This window comes from Salvia splendens, chromosome 11 (assembly GCF_004379255.2).
Source record: "Salvia splendens isolate huo1 chromosome 11, SspV2, whole genome shotgun sequence".
Lineage (NCBI taxonomy): Eukaryota > Viridiplantae > Streptophyta > Magnoliopsida > Lamiales > Lamiaceae > Salvia > Salvia splendens.
This window is the reverse complement of record NC_056042.1, coordinates 7,434,120-7,453,905: the sequence shown is the minus strand read 5'-3', so window position 1 is coordinate 7,453,905 and position 19,786 is coordinate 7,434,120. Positions and strand designations below refer to the sequence as shown.

General features: G+C 43.9%; 1 protein-coding gene and 2 pseudogenes across 1 annotated transcript; 2 read left to right on the top strand and 1 right to left on the bottom strand.

Moving 5' to 3' along the window:
* The first annotated feature begins 265 nt into the window (after positions 1-265).
* LOC121754174 lies at positions 266-1,571 on the top strand (annotated as a pseudogene).
* A 1,597-nt stretch (positions 1,572-3,168) lies between these two features.
* Positions 3,169-5,148, bottom strand: LOC121754250 (annotated as a pseudogene).
* A 12,125-nt stretch (positions 5,149-17,273) lies between these two features.
* LOC121755920 (pentatricopeptide repeat-containing protein At1g50270-like) lies at positions 17,274-19,516 on the top strand. Its single transcript, XM_042151365.1, has 2 exons — positions 17,274-17,466; positions 17,501-19,516. The coding sequence occupies exons 1-2, from the start codon at positions 17,274-17,276 to the stop codon at positions 19,132-19,134; spliced, it is 1,827 nt and encodes a 608-aa protein (XP_042007299.1). The 3' UTR covers positions 19,135-19,516.
* The last annotated feature ends 270 nt before the right edge of the window (positions 19,517-19,786 follow it).

Sequence of the window (19,786 nt, the reverse complement as noted above, 5' to 3'; positions counted from 1 at the left end):
AAACTCGTGCAAGATGAAATAGTGAAAAATTATTAAAAATGAAAGAAGTAAATTTTTCTATCTAATAGGATTGATTCACATTTTTTAATGATAATACTTAAAATATCTTTCTATCTCTCTTTTATTTGTTAATTTTGTATTAAAATTTGTTTCAGACTGTTATAGAGATTTGATTTAGACGAAGGTATTATATAAATAGTAGAAATCACCAAACCCACACGAGGGCGGAATAAAGAAGAAGGCGTCCGCCCAATTGTGTGTAGGGACACACCCATGCATGCCGGTGCGCTGCGTGCTCTCTCTCTCTCTCTCACTATTTTAATAAATCCCTGTTTCACTCTTCCTTTTTCCTCCTCATTTCCACACCTCCCTTTTACTCCTACTATATAACACAACCCCCCGCCATTGTTAACTACTCCATTCCCCAGCATGGGCCTCGCCAAATTCATCAAACGCAAACTCATCCGATGCCAATCCCCCGCCTCCGCCCCCAAAAAACACACCAACCCCAACCTCCCCTTAACATGGCACGAAATCCAGTCACTCACCACCGACTTCGCCACCGTCATCGGCTACGGCGGCTTCAGCACGGTCTACCTCGCCCAATTCCGCCGCTCCCCCGCCGCCGTCAAAGTCTACTGCTCCAGCCAGCGCGTCTACGAGGCCTTCCAGCAGGAGCTCCGAATCCTCCTCCACCTCCGCCACCCACACATCGTCAAACTCCTCGCCTACGCACCACCATCCCCAGCCCGCCCTAATCATGGAATTCCTCCCCAACGCCACCCTACACCACAACCTCCACGATCCCAACACCACTCCCCTCACGTGGCCCCAACGCGCCGCCGTCGCCTTCCAGCTCGCCTCCGCCATCGCCTACCTCCACGACGCCTGCTCCCCTCACGTCGTCCACGCCGACATCAAGCCCTCCAACATCCTCCTCGACGACCACCTCAACTGCAAGCTCTGCGATTTCGGATCTGCCAGCATCGGATTCTCCGCCGCCGTGGCGCCGGGGAAGCGGCGATCGGCGACGATCATGGGATCGCCGGGGTACACGGATCCTCTGTACCTGCGGACGGGATTGGTTTCGAAGAAGAACGATGTCTACAGCTTCGGAGTTGTGGTTTTGGAGCTGATCACCGGAATCGAGGCGTTCTGCCCCGCCACCGGAGAGAGGCTGGCGGCGAGGGCGGCGAGGAGCGCGGCAGAGATGGTGGATCCGAGGCTGCGGCGAGGGGAGGTGGAGGTGGAGATGGGAGAGGTTGGAGCGATGGCGGCGCTGGCGGCGAAGTGCATTTCCGAGACGCCGGGTATTAGGCCTTCCGCTTCCGAGATTTTGACGGCGATGAGAGAGGCGATTCCGTCTCTCGCATTCGGGTTTCACAAGAAGCTTGTGTAAATACACATTCGAACATACTGCATACACATGCGTACACGTTACATGACTTATTGTTATATGTTACGAACGAAAGTGTAGCTTAGTTGATAAAACGAGCATGTTCATTATTCGATAGTAAGAATTTTATTTATTGATTGAACTTTTGATCGGATGTTTATTTGAATTGGAAAAAGATCTAGGCACTTCAACTTTGAATTTTTTTTTTTAAAGTTTGAATTAAGATAATCTTTTAAATGCGTGCGATCCAAAAATTAGTGACGTTAAGTGAAGGGAAACTGTTAAAAGTGAACAAAACAATTAATTCGAGGGTTAGATGATCTAATTAAAGATATTTAATAATTGGCATTAAGTTTTCAAGGACTTGGTACAATTATTTTTTTGAGGCGGAATTAATACTACTACTAGTTGAGCGGCTTGAGCCTGTTGAGGGTAATCTCTCACTTTTGATGTTCCCAATCCCAATGTTCCAAGATAAAGTTACTTAATATTTAGTCATTTTTATCATCAGTTTTAGTTTCTAGTGTTTTAGCTAAATTTACAATTATTAACTGGGACGTACTAATTCATTTTGATTTTATAATTTATTTTTATATTTAGCATTATATATTGTTAAAACTAATTGTTTATTAGAGCTGATAACATTATCATAGAGTAAATCATTTTAAAGACTTGGATTTTTGTAATAAATTACGTATGTAAAATTGTGGAATAAATTATCTAATCCACCATCAGACGGTTCATCGTTGGGGTGTTTCATTTGATTTTATAATGTGACATTATATGGTGATTGAAATATGCAATGGATATTAATGCAAACCCAATGATAGGTTTTTTGAATAATTTCGATTTGCGACGCGTTATATGTGATGAGTGTTGATAGCAATAGCTTAACCACGATTACTCGGTCATATCACTAAATTTACAAAAATTACTACTACATGATTATTGAATGGTCAAAATCAATTCCCTGTGAGTAAAGAATTTAGATCTTATGCCAAATTGATTAATTATTGTAATACGAAATTTGGTGGAATAGTATTCAATTTCAAAATTTTGAAAAGATGTCAAAACATTCCATGTCGTTCAAGCAAGTGTGATGATGTGTGTGTTTGTGTGGTGAAAATCAGATCAATTTGTCGTCTTCAATTGCATACTAATTATTTGCGTATAGTGATTAGAATTTAAATTGGTATGATGACGGTTGAAGGGCCCTTTCTGGGTTCCACACAAAAGGGAGATGAACTATTTTACAAGTAATCCCTTACTTGTACACTAAAGAAATTCTTGCATTCCTAACAAAGGAACTATGGTGCCATTTTTTAATTGAAACTCCTATTCATTCAACCTCAAACAAAATAACATTGTATCTCAACAAACTAATCAATTAGAACGAAAAGGTCAGCACTTGCCACTCGAATTTCCTATCTACTGTATGAAAGAGAAGCGTCTTACCAACTAAGTTGTACTTCATTGTCTGAAGTCGTCCCTAACTTAAAACACATCTCTCCTCCTCCAAAAAAGTGTACACCCATTTAACACAATTTACTTCTCATCTTAATAAAGGCTATAAAGCTACTTAGAATCATTTGGAAAGAGGTCAGCAATCACAGAAATTGTTTAAACAATATCAAGCAGCACACTTTGACTATCTGGGAAGTATATTCTTCATGAACTATAGCACTATTGTAGAATAAATCACCTTTCTAATATGCTATTGCAGTATTGCTACAAGCAAATAGGGATATCAATATCATTACTAAAAAACTTTGATGAAATACTTATGCATTCTCCTTCATTTGGGAACCCACAGGTGGAACCTTTGCATTACATACACAAAAACCATCAAAGATTGGCCTTTTATCTTTTTTCTCATTAACACTTGAGAGCAAATTCTTGCTCATGTCTTATAAATTGTACTAACAAAGATTAACAAAAGTTGCAATGATAATTAATTCTTTCATGGAACAGAGATCTTCATCTCTTCATTTCCCTCCACCAACTTTTGTTGATTGTGTGACATTTCTCTGTCCTTCCCCCACAGCATAATGTACAACCCCACAATAACGATAACTGATCCGATCACACTATTTTGGCCAACAAAAAAAACAATTTTAAGTATAAAAAATGTAATTAAAGGACAAGTAAGTTTAAGAGAAAGGACTTAGGGCACCTTCCGAGATGGAGCTGCTCGTGCATGACCGGAACGTCGTACAATGCTGCCATTATCTGCACGAGCGGGCTGAAGGCCGCGGTGAACACGGGCCCCGTTTCTTCACACACCACGACATGCCCCGAAGCACATCCCGACCCTATCATCCCCTGCACACCACACTCGCTCGTCTTATCTTGTTCCGAAAAATCATCAATGCTAGTACTATTATTCATATACTTACCGAATACAGGACAATTAGGATGTCGGATTTGTTCCCTAGGACCCAAACGGATAGACGCCTGTCGATGGAAAAAGTCAAGACGGCGGCCTGCAGGGCGCTGAACAAGGCCATGATCGCGGTGGTGGAATACTGGCACGGATATCTCCTGCCTATATGCGATTGGAGAAGGAACCAAGACGACCAGCAGATTGTCCCTGCAAACAAGGCAACCGAGCCAATCATCCATCTCTCCCTCCCAACGCCCGGATGCACCAACACATGTCGTTCCATTGGCTGAGCTACGACTGGGAAGTGGAACAACGGTACCCCTTTGTAGACGGTCAGTAAGACCGCGCCACCAACGCACACTAGTGCGCCCACCACCTTGCCTCTCCCGCTGCTGCATTTTATGCTCACCCTCTCCAACTACACACACAACACAACCCACTACTCACAAAGAAATCAAGAAACACAAAATGCAAACGCTTGTATAAACGGAGGAATTTGAACACCGACCGAAAGGCAAGGCCATGATAAATGTCAAGACCGGAACCAAGTTGAGGAAGGCGCATGAGAAGTCGCAGACGTATATTCTATGCCGAGGAGGAACAGATATTGTGTCACGGATGCCCTACACAAAAATCCATCTTTATCAAACCATGAAAACAAATTATCATTTTTCAAGTAATTAATTGCTTACCCTATCACTGCACTCATGAACAAGTTGCATAATATGCTGAATGTGAGCTTAGGCCTACTTCCCCTGCAACTTAAAACTCAATCACCACAACTTAAGTTATGACTAATAGAATAAACATACAACAATTTAAGTACCTTTCCAAGAAGTAAGCCAAAGGGAATAAAAAGATGGCAGAAACGGACTGGCGATAGGTGATGAACACCAAATGATCAATCCCATCGTTAACGACCTTCTTGAGAAGAATGTTGCTGACAGCAAAGGCCGTGTCAATGGCTACCATCGCGATGACCGGGTACCATTCTGCCACCCTCTTCATTATCGATGGAGATCGATCAAGCTCCTCTTCCTCTCTACTGTTATATAAGAGTTTTTCACATTATTTTAATGCATATCCTCTTGCTTTTCAAGAATAATATATCAATATGATGTGCAGAGTTAAGAAGAAGTGATGTTTATATGTGTGTGTATGATGAACAATCAATAAAAGAGGATAGCTAGGACTAAATCTTTAAGAATTTTATAGTCTCACATGGCCCCAGAGTATATTTTGTTGTGATGAATTTTGATCGAAATAATAGCCACCACAGCCACAGCACTATAGAGTATAGTAGGAAGCAGCATCTACAAGTGGAGGAGGAGACAGATAAATGGTTGCCACAGTTTAGGCATCCAATTCTTCTTGGAAATGATAGTTGGCATCTCATCTCATCTCATTCATCACTCTCTCATTCTCTAACATACAATATACAGAGGCGTAGAACAACATGTCAAATCCCAACTTGCTATTGTTTAAAGAAATGTGGGGCAGTGCTTCAATAAACAAGTGTAGCAAATGGGAAAGAAGATCTTGAGGTGTGATCTCCATCAGTTTACATCTTGTCAATTTGCTTTTCAAGAAAGATGGTTCATTCACTTCCAAAATCTAACATGAATCCACAATTTTCAACTGTTTCATGTTTTTCTTGTTGCAGGAACATGTATATATTTATTAATGATATTTGTCAGGCATAATAAGCTATGATGCTGCCGCAATAAGTAATTAAAGTACTCCCTAAACCCAAAACGTGTCTTTTATTCACGGATGGATATTTATTCTGTATTAAATACTCTCCGTGACTCCGCATATGAAAATTAGTTTTGATAAAACAATACGAGTTTTAATATAAGACTATAAAATAGAAAAAAATTTAAAATTTTGTTAATAAAAATACTTAACTCATTGATAGAGAAATTTATCATACTACATAAATATTGACAATATTGGGGTCATGCAGTTTTAATTAAGCTTCATTGAAAATGTAATTAGGAGTAAAATTTATTCATCTTCGACTATAATTTATTAACCACACTGCAATTAAACGATAGAGTGATGCTAAACAACACAATGGAGTTGTCCACATAAAAGCCTTTTTTTAACTTTTCAAATTTTATTTGTAAAATATAATTTAAATGTAGAATATGCTAGATTTATCTATTAAATGTTTGTGTGGGCGGCCACGTTATTATGACCGCATAATTTTGTATAAATCGAAATAAAAAAGAATAATTTGAATTAATTAGGGTTGAATTCAATGTGTGTCATATAAAATGAAATCCTCTGTTTAAATTATATGGCAATCCAATGTATAAGAATTTCGTTTTTTGCTATAAAATTGCACGATTTTGACTAAAACTTAGTGGAAGGGGCCCAAAGTTGATATTCCAGTCCCTTTCATTGAACTTTTTGTCAAAAAAATGACAACTATCTGAATTCTGCACCCACTTTAATCAGTGTTGATTAGCAGTAAAAGATTCTGTGGATAAAGTTTTAGGAACTAATTTTACCATTCATTATCACTATCTTTTTAGTGGGAAGGGAATGGTGATCGCTGACATATGAGGGATATATTGATTAGATTAAAAGAGCTAATCGTAACTAATATTATTCTAGCTTTGTGTTTATATTTTTTATTGATTTATTCCGTTTCTTTTATCAAGTTTTGATGGAACCGTTAAAAATTGATGGTCAAAATTTAGTTCCTCAAATTTCTATGTAAAAAATAATTACTTGATATGATTCTATTAGCTCCTTTAATCTTGAGATCGGGTGTTGCTTGTTGAGAATTTATTTTCTAAATAGAAGTTGTAAAAGAACTAAGAGCATCCACATTCGTCCTCTTGCCAGTGAGCACGGATGTGGGCCCGGCCCCATTTTTTCTGACTGCTCTTAGGCAAGAGCACAACACTCATATCCGTGTTCTTCCGCAAGGACGAGCACAAGGGTCCCACCATTCTATTATTCAATTTAAATAAAAATATTTCCATAAAATTAAAATTCATTAAAAATACCCGGAATAATATTACAAATTACAATAAAATTAAAAATTACATAATTAAATTCCTAAAAAATAAAATTACATAATTAAAATCCTAAAAAATAAAAATTACACCAATTTAAGCGTAAAAATGCTCCCGGTGAAGACTAATCATCATCCGGCAATACCCCCAACGTTCTTTGGAGACCCCGTATCATCACCACATGCGATCGAAGTTGCTCGGGGGTCATATTTGACCTATCGGCCAAATTCAGTTGGGCCAAAACCCCCCACAACGAGTTGGTGGGGGGTTGAGGTGGCACATAGGGAGCGGGTTCGGGATCGGGGGCAGATGGAGTCGCGGCGCGACGGCGGTTGTCTGCCGCCTTCTTCCTTCCTTGCGGTCGGCGTTGGGAACCGCTCTGGCCGGCGTCGGGCTACCCATGTTAGCTCCGGCAAGTTGGCTAGCCACTTCTTCGGAGCTGGCGTCGGATAGAGATACTGACCTTGACCTTTTGGAGGAGCCGCTAGAGGAGGATGTTACGTCTCCCCTATACTTCAGATGCAACCGCGTCTCCTGCCAAATGTTGAGGTACTTGAACGGCTTGTAGTTCATGGATTGGTAGGTCAATAAGGCGGAACTGATGATGTCGACCTCGCTCCGGACGCTCTTCCTGGAGGTAATACCCCTGGAACTTTTGGATTTCTTCGTTGGCTCTGTATATGGCGTTGCGCACCATACTCTCGTTGCACTCGATTGTTCCAGCCGGCCGGTTTTCATTGTACCGGCGACAGATGCGCCACCAATAATGATCGCCAGATTGGTTCGTGACAATCTCCGGATCTTCGGAGATTGACAAGAATGCTTTGAACAATTGCTCCATCTCCGCCGGAGTGTACGGTGTGCGGACACCGCGAGTAGGAGGAGTCTGAGTTTGTGAGGGGCCGCTCGACCTCGCTCTAGGCTCGGGTGTCCACCCGTATTGCCCTTCGGGGGCATCTTGGTCGTCGATCGGGTAAGGCCGGTAGCCACCCGGAACTTCCGAACCTTGGGTTTAAGGAGGGGCCGAATATTCCGTTTCCGGACTAGGAAACGGTTGTGAACCGAACCAATCGGGGTTCCAACCGTGGGAGCCCGGGGGGTGATCGCCGTGGCCGGACATTGTTTTGTTGTAAGAGTAAGAGTGAATGAAAGATTGGATGAGAATTGAGAATGGAAATGAGAGAATTTGGATGATAATTGTGTAGTGTGGTGTGAATTTTTTGTATGGAAGTGGGGGTATTTATAGATGAAAATGTGTATTTTTTGGGAAAAAATTGAAAAATAAATTAAAAGTGGGTAGAAAATGGATATAATTTTTTGAAAAGTGGGAAAATATTTTTTTTATTTTTAATCGATTTTTTTTAATTAAAATCTGATTTTTTTAAAAAAAAATAAATTGCCAACGGCTATGCCGTTGGCCAATCACACGCTGCCACGTCGCCTGCTCGTTGACACGGACGTGCTCGATGCATCGAGCAGCGCCGTGCCAGCGGCGCAAGCGCAGCGGCGGACAGCGTCTCCGTTCCGCTGGCACGGACGGACGTCGTCCTGCTCGCCGTTGTGGATGCTCTAAGGAAAGGGAGTGAAGAAAAGAAAAATACTTGATAGGAGTATATAAAAATAGGGACATTATTGACACAAATTTTAAAGCAAAATTAGTAAAGAATGAGATACTATAGAAAAATATCAATCGAGAAGAGAGAAATACTTACCAAAAAATAGAAGAGGATTCATTTGTTGGGATGGACAAAAAAACTAATTTTACGGGACACAGAATGTGTTATTCTATTTTAATATACTCTATGTTTTAGGAATGGAATTTGGTGGTCATTAAGGCTACTTTGGTGCTGATTCTCTTCATGTCGACAGAAAATAGCGAGACACATCAGACCACTCAAATGAAACAGTGTATGAAACCCTAAACCCTAGGGCGCCATCGGGCGTGCCATCGTCCGCCCATTGCGGATGCTCTAAATATAAAATGTTAAATGTTATTGTGTAATTTGAGTGTTGCGTTTTCTAAATGGTGGATTGATTATATTACGGGACTAATTATATTTTTTATTCAAATGCATTTACTCAAAAGCTCTCTAGTGATAATATATTTTGATCATACCTTCATAATATTAAGATTAGATTCTATCTCATGTTTAACCAATCTCTCTATAACTAATTTAATTATTGAAACAAACTTATTATATCTTAGTATTGGGTGTGATCATTGCTAACTCGTCTCTTAATTGCTAACTACAACTAATTTAAGTTTATAGGATTTCCAGAGATCAGTGGTCTATAAATTGTTCTTTTATTATTATTTAATTTAAATAGATTAGAAGAATGACCAAATTTAGGGATTTAGATAAAGTGTCAATATAGTATATTAAAAATATCAATGTGATTCCTTGAATATGTCAACACAATTTTGCATTGACATTGTATATAGTATATTATATTGACATATTTTGATACCTACATTTATATTAAACTAATACGTAAAAATATGAAAATTAAAAAAAAATCAAATTTTGACATCAGAACATATGCAAGTGAGATCTCGATAGAATTCTTATAAAATTATCTTTAAATTGATATATGTTGTGTAAAAAAATAATTTAAATTAGTAATAATCATTTAAAGTTTTGATATTTTTTTAAAAAGTTAGTTTTAACTAATTTGTTGTTAATTGACACTGATATTCCTAATTGGTATTTTTTACACTGCATTGATACTCGTGGTTGAATGATCTTATGCTTTAATTTAATGATCCAATGTTTATCATTTAGTTGTAGTTAGCAATTTAAGAGGGAGTTATCAATATAATGCACCCCTATATCATATTATATCTCACTATTATTTGTCTGTCAAACCGATCATACCTGTAATGTATGTAGTTTATATGCTACGATTTTAGGGATATCAATTCAATCCAAAATTCACATATTAGTCTGATTAGTCCAACAATTTGACAGAGTTATAGTTCAAAATTTATAGCCCCAAAAAATACAACATGTCAAATGACCCTAAGAGCATCCACAGTGGTGCGGATGTCCGGCGGACATCCCAAAACACCTTCTGCCACGTCATAAGGATTTCCCACTGCATTGCCACGTCATAAGGACTTCCCACTGCACAGTGGCGGACATCCCCAAGGACATCCCGACAGCCTTCCCACAATAATAAAAAATCACAAATTCACCAAATTAAACAATTTACGGAATTAAAATTTCGCCACGATTACGGAATAAAAATTTCATTAAATAAAAAAAGAAAGGTACATTTCAACAAAAAAAAAAACAAAAAAAGTACACTTCAATAAATACAAATTCCATCAACGACGACCCATCTGCTGCCATACTTCTTCAATTATATCGTTCTGGAGTCGAATATGAGCTTGTTTTTGGCGCATGTCGGCAAATGCACGGACTCGCTCGACCTCGTCATGGAGTATCCCCATACGTACATTGCCGGTGGCCACGTCGTGGCTTGGACCCGCATCATCAGCATCAGCATCATCATTGGCCCAATCCGTCAGTGCTGGACCTTCATCTTCGACAATCATGTTATGCATGATAATACATGCGTACATCATATCGACGATGCTGTCAGCATACCACAGCCGTGATAGACCCTTCACTGCCGCCCATCGAGCCTGGAGCACACCAAATGCCCGCTCCACATCCTTGCGCGCTGCCTCCTGACGACCCGCAAAATATACCTTCTTTTCTTCTGTTGGGCATCTGATCGTCTTCACAAAGACGGGCCACATAGGGTACATCCCATCAGCCAAATAATAGCCCAAGTTGTGCTGGTTGCCGTTGGCGACGAAATTGACGGCCGGACTGATGCCCATGCACTGGTCGTTGAAAAGGGGCGACGACTGGAGGACGTTGATGTCGTTGTTCGACCCGGCTACTCCAAAATAGGCATGCCAAATCCACAACCGGTAGTCAGCTACCGCTTCAAGGATCATCGTGGGATTCTTGCCCTTGAAACCCGTAGTGTACACCCCTTTCCAGGCAGCGGGGCAGTTCTTCCACTCCCAATGCATACAATCTATGCTGCCTAGCATCCCCGGAAACCCGTGTTGAGTCCCGTGCTTATCCAGCAGAGCCTGACAATCTTCGGGGTTAGGCTTCAGAAGATACATATCCCTGAATATCTCCCTAACGCCCTGACAAAAATACTTTAGGCAATCGCGGGCAGTTGTCTCGCCGATGTGGAGGTACTCATCGAACATGTCAACCGCGCCTCCGTATGCCAGCTGTCTGATTGCGGCAGTGCACTTCTGAATCGGAGTGTGGCCGGATTTACCAGCCGCATCCTCTCGCACCTTGAAATACTCGTATCGACGCTCTAAAGCACCCACGATACGCATAAAGAGCGGACGGTGCATCCTAAAACGTCATCGGAACATGTTCTCCCCAAATCGTGGTTCCGGAGCGAAGTAATCCTCGTACAACCGACGGTGTGCAGCGAGGTGGTCCCGTGGTACTATAGATCGACGATGGATGGGCCGAGGTACCGCCGGCGCCAAGGCCGCCTGTATCTCCCTCTCCACTACCTCCCGCACACGTGCATGAATTCGCCTCATTATGTCATCGTACCCCCCACCACTACCACCCGCACCGCTACCGCCCGCACCAAAGCCACTACCACTACCAGTTATTATGGATATATAAAAGAAACGTAGAGAGATAGATACTCGTTAATACAAGTGGTGCGAATGAAATAAAGTTTAACGAGCAGTATTTATAGAATTTTTGAAGCGGACGTCGGTATCCGCGTCACCGCTGCGCAATGGCTGACATCCCTCGCGGAACTCCGGCACGCCGGACGGACGTCTGCCATTGTGCAAAGGTGACGCAGATACGAACGTTCGTTGCGGACACCAGAGTTCCGCGGCGTTCCCGGGACGTTCGTGGCGACGTCCTTGCAGACATCCGCGCGGACGTCCGGATTATTTTAGTATTTTTTTTCAAAAATTCTATAAATACGGCTCCGTGAATTTCATTTCATTCGCCCCACTTGTATTAACGAGTATCTCTCTCTCTAAATACTTTTCTTTCGAATATAAATGAAGCACCATGATAGTGATTCCCCCGCCACGAGCGAGTCACATGGACCGTTCTTTCCCGTTGGCGGAAGTACCCTAATGTCCGCCACGATGTCTGGAATGGAGGGATGATGCCCCAACCCCAAACGACGGCGGGGATGATGCCCGAGTACTACAACATGTACCCGCCTTGGTATGGGATGATGCCCCAAATGCCCCAAATGTCCGGGGTGAGTGCCGGAATGACCTCAATGCTGGGGATGATGCCGCCCCAGATGCCTGGGATGATGATGCAGGGCTCACATGTCGCTGCGGGGGAGTAGGCAGGGGGTCCCCCAATCACCGGTGGACAATGTCTATACTGTCGACGGACAATCCCCCGAGTACTCCTCTCGAGACTCAGTTCACGGCATCGAGACGTTCTCGATGGAGGAGTTGGGGCTATCTCTGATCCGAGATTCTCCCACAGACGCACCAACGGCGACAGGGAGAGGGAGGGGCATGGGACGGGGCACTACCTCGCCTGCGGCGGGGTACGATGGTGAGGCGGGGGCCGCTGAGGGGGGAGGGATCCAGCAGGAAAAAGAGGACCGTCTGGAGCACAGAGGAGTGCATCGCGCTTGCGAAGGCGTGGATCAGTATAGTGGAGGATCCATATATCGGGGCTAACCAGCATATCGACAAGATGTGGTGGCGCATTAGCCAAAGCTACCTCCATTTCAAACCGCCAAGGGGGAAGCCTCACAACAGAGAGCAATGCCGGAAACAGTGGGAGCGACTGAAGAGGCAGCTCAACCAATTCACCGACATTTACTCAAACAACCTCCGCTCGGCAACCAGCGGCATGTCTGCCGAGGATGTGAAGCTTCTGTCTCACCATCAGTTCAAAGACGTTGCGGCGGGCTTCGGGGAATTCAAATATTGGGATGTGTATCTTGTGGTGCAGACTTCGGCCAAGTTTACTGCGGGCGTTGAATCTGGCTGGCCAAAGCGGACGAAGATCAGCGCCTCCGGGGAGTACAGTAGCAGTGCTGGTTCCCACGAACTCCCCCCGCCGAGGCAGAGTTCCTGAAACCTTCATCGCGCGGATGACGAGTGGAAGCGTCAACGGGTCCGCCGAGGCCCAATCGGAAGCTCCTACCCAAAACGATCCCGAGCTCCCATCACTCGCCCGCGTCGCGCAACATGAAACCCTGTTACGTGCAATGGTTGAATGGCGAACATCGACCGATCGTCATTACAGGTCATCGCTGAAGGATATCAATAACAGTATGCGGCGCAATTTGGGGTTGGGAGACATGGCGGAGAGTGGCGACGAGGGGACTACCGACAGGGACGACGAGGGTACTGGCGGCGGGGAATCCGAGGAGTGAGACGGCGGTTTTTTTTAACTATGTAATTTTTTTTAATAATTATGTATGTTTTTTTTGTACTATGTATGTTTTTTTAAATAAAGTGGTTGCAATTTCTCCGTATTTGTGTCGAAATTTTAATTCCATAAATTGTTTAATTTGGTGAATTTGTGAATTTTTATTATTGTGGGAAGTCCGTCGGAATATCCTTGAGGATGTCCGCCACTGTGTAGTGGGATGTCCTTATGCCGTGGCAGTGCAGTGGGAAGTCTTTATGACGTGACAGGAAGTGTTTTTGGGATGTCTGCGGGGATGTCCGTCGGAACATCCACACCACTGTGGATGCCCTAAGAGCATCCACATTGGCGGCGAGCGGACCGGCTAGCCGATCCCCGGCGCTAGCCGGTCCGCTCGCCAAACCATTGTAACCGGCTAGCCGAATTTCGGCAAAAAAATCGGCGAGCGCACGCCGATTTCCGAGCGCTGGCCGATGCGCTCGCCGATGCGCTGGCCGCATTGCAGGCTCCGGATCGGCGAACGGATTTTTTTTTATTTATTTAATTTTCGAAGCACTATATATACACGATTATGGCTGTCAAAATGGATATTGGGTATTGGATACCCGATACCCGAACCCGAAAAAATCGGGTAATTGGATACCCGATACCTGAAAAATTGAGTTTCGGGTCGGGATCGGGTATTGGGTTATTGGGATTTTCGGGTATCGGGTTACCCGATACCCGATCGGGTAATACCCGAAAACTCAAAAATTTTATATTATTTTACTAATGTTTTATTTAATTTGCAGTTTATCAATTATTTAATTTGCAATTTATTTTTGGTTGGGAGCGATGTCAAAGATTGGATCTTTGATAATGGTTTTGGATTTTTATTGGGTTGCGGAATTGGGATTTTTGGGGTTTAACGTGGGTTTTGAATTTGTGTTTGGATCCGAACTCTGGTTCGATTTGATACAATTTTGTTGATTTGTGATAATTCAGAAAATTGTAGAAGTATTATTGGCACAAATGATTCTGAAATACAAGAATCTAAAATGACATGTGCCCTAAACCAGAAACCTTGGCTTCAGCATTTGTAGCAAATTCGCAAACCACGGCTGTTGTTGTTGCTGTTGTATTCCCATCCCATCAAAATGTTGTAGTCAAAAATCACATATATGTTTTGGGATATTAGAGTACTTGAAATTATAACACTTGGCCAAAACATGATATTTTTCACTATAAATTGGTCTCAAATACTATGAACTTAGTTTAGAAGTGAATTTCCCACTAGTATTTTCCTCAATTGATGGAAAATTCACTACAAGAGATAAATTAAATAAATTTATTACTTTTGGAATCAAATTTAAAATTTGAAGGAAATGCTAAATAAGGCCAATGTGCGTGATTTTAGGTACATTGCTTTATTACTTATATTGTTATAACTTGTGAATTGTGATTGGAAAATTATAACTTTGAATGTTGTGTTGTTATTAGGATTAGGAACTTATTGAATTTGGAATTTGTAAGTATTTAACAAGTTTGAACTTGGAAATATATGAAAAAAAATAAAAAAAAAATTAATCGGGATCGGGTACCCGATTTTTTGGGACTGGATACCCGAATCGGGTATCCGGGTACCCGAAATCATTTTCGGATCGGGTATCGGGTATCGGGTAGCAAATTTTGGGATTTTCAGGATCGGGTACCCGAATATTTCCGGTCGGGTACCCGCGGGTACCCGATTTTGACAGCCCTATACGCGATTTGCACGTCATTTTCATTTGCACCGGCGACGGAGGCGGCGGCGACAAAGGCGACGAGGAGTGAGACGGAGCATTTTTTTTAATTAATGTACTTTTTTTTAAATTAATTTTTTTAATTAATGTACTTTTTAATTTTAATAATATAATTGAATTTTCCCGTATCTGTGTCGTAAATTTAATTCCGTATTTTGTGTGATTGTTAATTATTTGTTTTATATAATTTTGAGTGATGTGGCTAGGCTATTGCTGGGCTATTTGCTTGTTTTGATGAGAGCATCCACAATAGGAATAGCCCAGCCATAGCCTAGCCACAAACTCCTCCTGCCACATCATCAATACTAAAAATCCTCCTGCCACATCATAAATAGCCCAGCCATAGCCTAGCCACATCATAAATAGCCCAGCCACATCAATAGCCACATCACTAATAACAAAATATACGGAATTTAATTTACGAGATATATACGGGAAACATTAATAATACTATTTTAAATTTAAAAAAAAGTACAATAAATTAAAAAAAAGTACAAAATTTTAAAAAAGTACATTAATAAAAAATTACATTCAAAATCGAAAAAGTACATTACTTAAAAAATCACTCGCCGGCTCCCTCGCCTCCGTCGTCGCCGTCGCCGCCGCCTCTGTCGCCACTGTCACCGCCGCCTCCGCTGCCACCGCCGCTGCCGCCTCCACGCAGATCGTCATTCATGCTCTCGAGCAATGTGAAGAGAAATCTCTTCTCCTGGGGTCCGTCGCCGCTCGCCATTCGGCTAACGTCTTCACCATCATCTGGCGCGTTTGTTGACGCGCGAAGTACTTGAGATCCTCTGTAGACTGGCGGTCAAGGGGGGATGCCGACTGACCTCCTGGGAAACCCCGGCGACCCCCTCGCCTCCCGTTGCGCCCGCTTTTGCCCAGCGGGGCGAGGTCGGCGCCGACGACGAACGAGGTTGGGGAGCACCTGGTCCGTCTCGGGGAGGTCGTTGGAAACCACCGCTGCTGCCGCTGTAATCCCCGATATAGTTCATCGTTGCTCTCGGCCAGCCAGCGTTGACACCTACTCGGAATTTCTCGGAGTCGTTCAGCACAAGATAGCAGTTCCAGTAGGTGAAGTCCTTATATAACCCGGGCTGGGGGAAGGCTTTCTCCGCTATTCTCCTGCAGTCGTGCTCCGTTTGGCCACTACTCTGCATGCGGAGGGCGTTGGCGTACAAACCCGAAAATCGGGAGACGACAGCCCTGATTCGGTTCCACGCCTTCCGGCAATCCTCCCCGTTGTGTGGCCTCCCCTCCGGGAAAAATAGCCGGTAGGCTGCTGCTACCTTGCCCCACACGTTGACGATCCTCTGGTTATTAGAAACATGATGATCGTCGCAAACACTCACCCACGCCTTTGACAGCGCAACATTCTCCTCGTCCGTCCACCTTCTCCGGACATCTTCAAAACCGCTCAGCGTGAACTGCGCATCCGTTGGGGTCGATGTGTGCGATGAAGCAGTCAAAAAATCAAAACTGGGGCGATAGACGTCCCCCCGCGTCACCTGCGTCGCCGGTACGCCCCCTCCGGCGTCCCCTGCGTCGCCGAACCTCCCCCGGGTATCATCTGCATATTGGGTACCCACCCCGGCATCATCTGCATATTGGGTGCCCAACCCCGCATCGCCGGGAACCCCCCCGGCGGACTCCCTCCGGTCGGCATCTCGGGTAGCATCTGCTGCCACGGGTACATGTTGTAGTACCCGGGCATCTGATTCCATCCGCCTCCAACGGGGATTGGGGGAGTTTGAGAACCGCTCGTCCCTGAACTAGGCTCGTGTTCAGATCCATTTCTCGGTGTTGATCTTGTACAGAAATTAAGATAGAGAGAGTACTCGTTAATACAAGTGGTGCGAATGAAATGAAGTGCAAATCGTGTATATATAGTGTTTTAAATATAAAAAATAAAAAATAAAAAATCCGCTGGGCTATGCGCTGGGCGATCCGGACGCTGCAATGGAGCCGAGCGGATCGCCCAGCGGTTTTTGACCGCCTAGCGCTAGGCGAAATTGATATCCGGAAAACCGCTCGGCGGTTTTCGGATCCTCCAATGGTTCGCCTAGCGCCGGCGCTCGGCTAGGCGGTGCGCTAGGCGCCATTGTGGATGCTCTAATGTGGCAGAATGATTTTTAATGCTGATGATGTGGCAGGAAGAGTTTGTGGATAGACTATGGCTGGACTATGGTCAGCTATTCTTACGGTGGATGCTCTAAACCGAATAGATATGAGAAGGCATGCCGCTGCAATATTTTGGGTTCAATGCTGGCTGCCCTCAATTTCAAGAATTTGAATTTTGCAGTGCGTTACTTGTCGCAGAAATTCCTTCCCAGAGGAAACAATTCCTCGCCGGAATTCTTCAAACTGCCGCAAATCCACTCTCTCCTCATCGTCTCCGGCTTCTCCGACCACTCTTCACTCGTCACACCTCTCCTCCTTCACTGCATATCCCTCCCTTCCTTCCCCCGCGCCTACGTCCTCTCCATCCTCTTCCTTCCCCCGCGCCTACGTCCTCTCCATCCTCAACCAGATTCGCCGCCCCGATGTCTCCACCTACAACGCCCTCTTCAGAGCCTTCACCTCCGACCCAAACACCGCCATTCTCATCTACGCTAAGATGCACCGCGAGGGCGTCTCCCCCAACAAGCACACCTTCCCTCTCCTCCTCAAGTCCAAAACCCACATCCCTTTCCAGATCTTCGCGCACTCGAGCAAGTTCGGTTTCGCCTCTGATCACTTCTTCCTCAACACTTTGCTAAGCGTCTCTGCGAAATGTGGGTTCATCGAGAGTGCTCGCAAAGTGTTCGACGAAATGCCGCAGCGAGATGTCGTCGGTTACACAGCGTTGATGGATGGGTATGTTAGGACTGGTCGAGCTCGAGAAGCTCTGAACCTCTTTCTAGAGATGAGAGCGTCGGGTGTCGCGGTGGATGAGGTAGCAGTTGTCAGTGCCTTTTCTGCAGCCGGAATATTGTGCTGCGTTTGGCTGGGGCGGTGGATACACGGGTTTTATGTCGAATCGGGGAGAGTGGTGCGAGATGTTTATGTCTCCACAGCTCGTGTTAACATGTATTTGAAATGCGGTTGCTGTGACGATGCAATGAGAGCTTTTCTTGATATGCCTTACAGAAACTCTGTTTCTTGGAATGCTTTGCTAGCTGGCTTCGTGCAGTTGAATAAATTTAAGGATGTGTTGCTTCTTTTCGATGCAATGCTGCTTGAAAAGGTCGAACCTAACGAAGCTACATTAGCAACCGCGCTCAAAGCTTCTGCTCATCTGGGCTCATTGGAGAAGGGAATGTGGCTCGAGAGCTACATAGGCACGCGGAAACTGGAGCTAACCTCAGTGCTCGGGACTGCTCTGATCGACATGTACGCAAAGTACGGGTGCGTGGAGGAGGCGTTTCGTGTCTTTGAGATGACATGCGTGAAGGACGTGTACCCATGGACGGCCTTGATACACGGGGTGGCAATGAACGGGGACGCCATGGACGCCCTGAGTCTCTTCTCTGAGATGTTAAGCAGCGGGGTGAGACCTAACGAGGTCACATTTATCGCGGTGCTGAGCGCTTGCTCTCACGGGGGGCTTGTGTCGGAGGGGAGAGAGGTGTTTGAAGCGATGGAGCGCGACTATGGGGTGCGGCCTGGTGTTGATCACTACGGGTGCATGGTCGATATGCTTGGGCGGGCGGGGCGGTTGAGGGAGACGGTGGAGGGGATGGCGGAGGAGAGTGAGGAGGTGTGGGGTGCTCTGCTCGGAGCGTGTGTGATTCATGGGGATGTGGAGATGGGGAGATATGTCGGGGATCGGGTGATTGAGCTGCAGCTGTATCGTGGTGGGAGATATGATGCGTTGGCGAATTTGTATGGGAGAAGTGGTGATGGAGAAGGGGCAGGTGGTGTGAGGAGGAGGAGGAGGAGGAGGAGGAGGATGAAGGAAGGTGGAGTGGAGAAGGCTCCTGGATGTAGTTGGATTGAGTCTGATGGGGAATTCCATCACTTTCTTGTCTTTGATACATCACATATTGCATCACAAGCTGTGTATACCACCTTGGACAACCTTACTCCTCACATGGAGGGGGAGGATCTCTCTTTTCTTATGGATCCTATTTTCCACAGTTAGCATAATTTATAATTTTTAGATATTCAAATTAAAATACTGATTTTTTTTGAAAAGTTTGAGGAACTGTCTACAGCAGTGATTACTATTATCTATCTGTAAGCTACACAAGAACGAAGTAGGTGCCTCAAATTCATTGATGCCTCAAAATTGAAGACGCTTTAGAGCTGGATTTCCAGATTTGATATTTGTATTTTACTACACTCAATATTTTCATCTAAATTAGAGTATGTTATTCAAGAAAGTGGTAATTTTAAATGAGATGATGGAGAGGAGGGAGTGATTGAATCATTGAATCAGAAAAACTGGATGCGAATTCTGCATCATGTAAGTTTATGAATCTTGATTAGAAGATAAGTGAATTCGAACCAATTAGAGAACATTTGAATTATAAAATTCGATCTTGACTTGATCAAAGCAGTCGTATTTTGGGAAAATCAAATTTAAAATAATTCAATCTTTATTCTTTTCAGAAAAAGTTGAATAAAAAATCATCATTTGCAACGACGAATGCAGAAGTAATTTTATCGGAATTGCTTATCATTCTTGCCAGCACAAAGACAATACAATCAACAACTGCAAGATAAATCGTTCTCCTCCCCCTTTCCTCTCCTACCAACCAAGATCGCGCTCCACAAAATGCGGCTGCAAATTA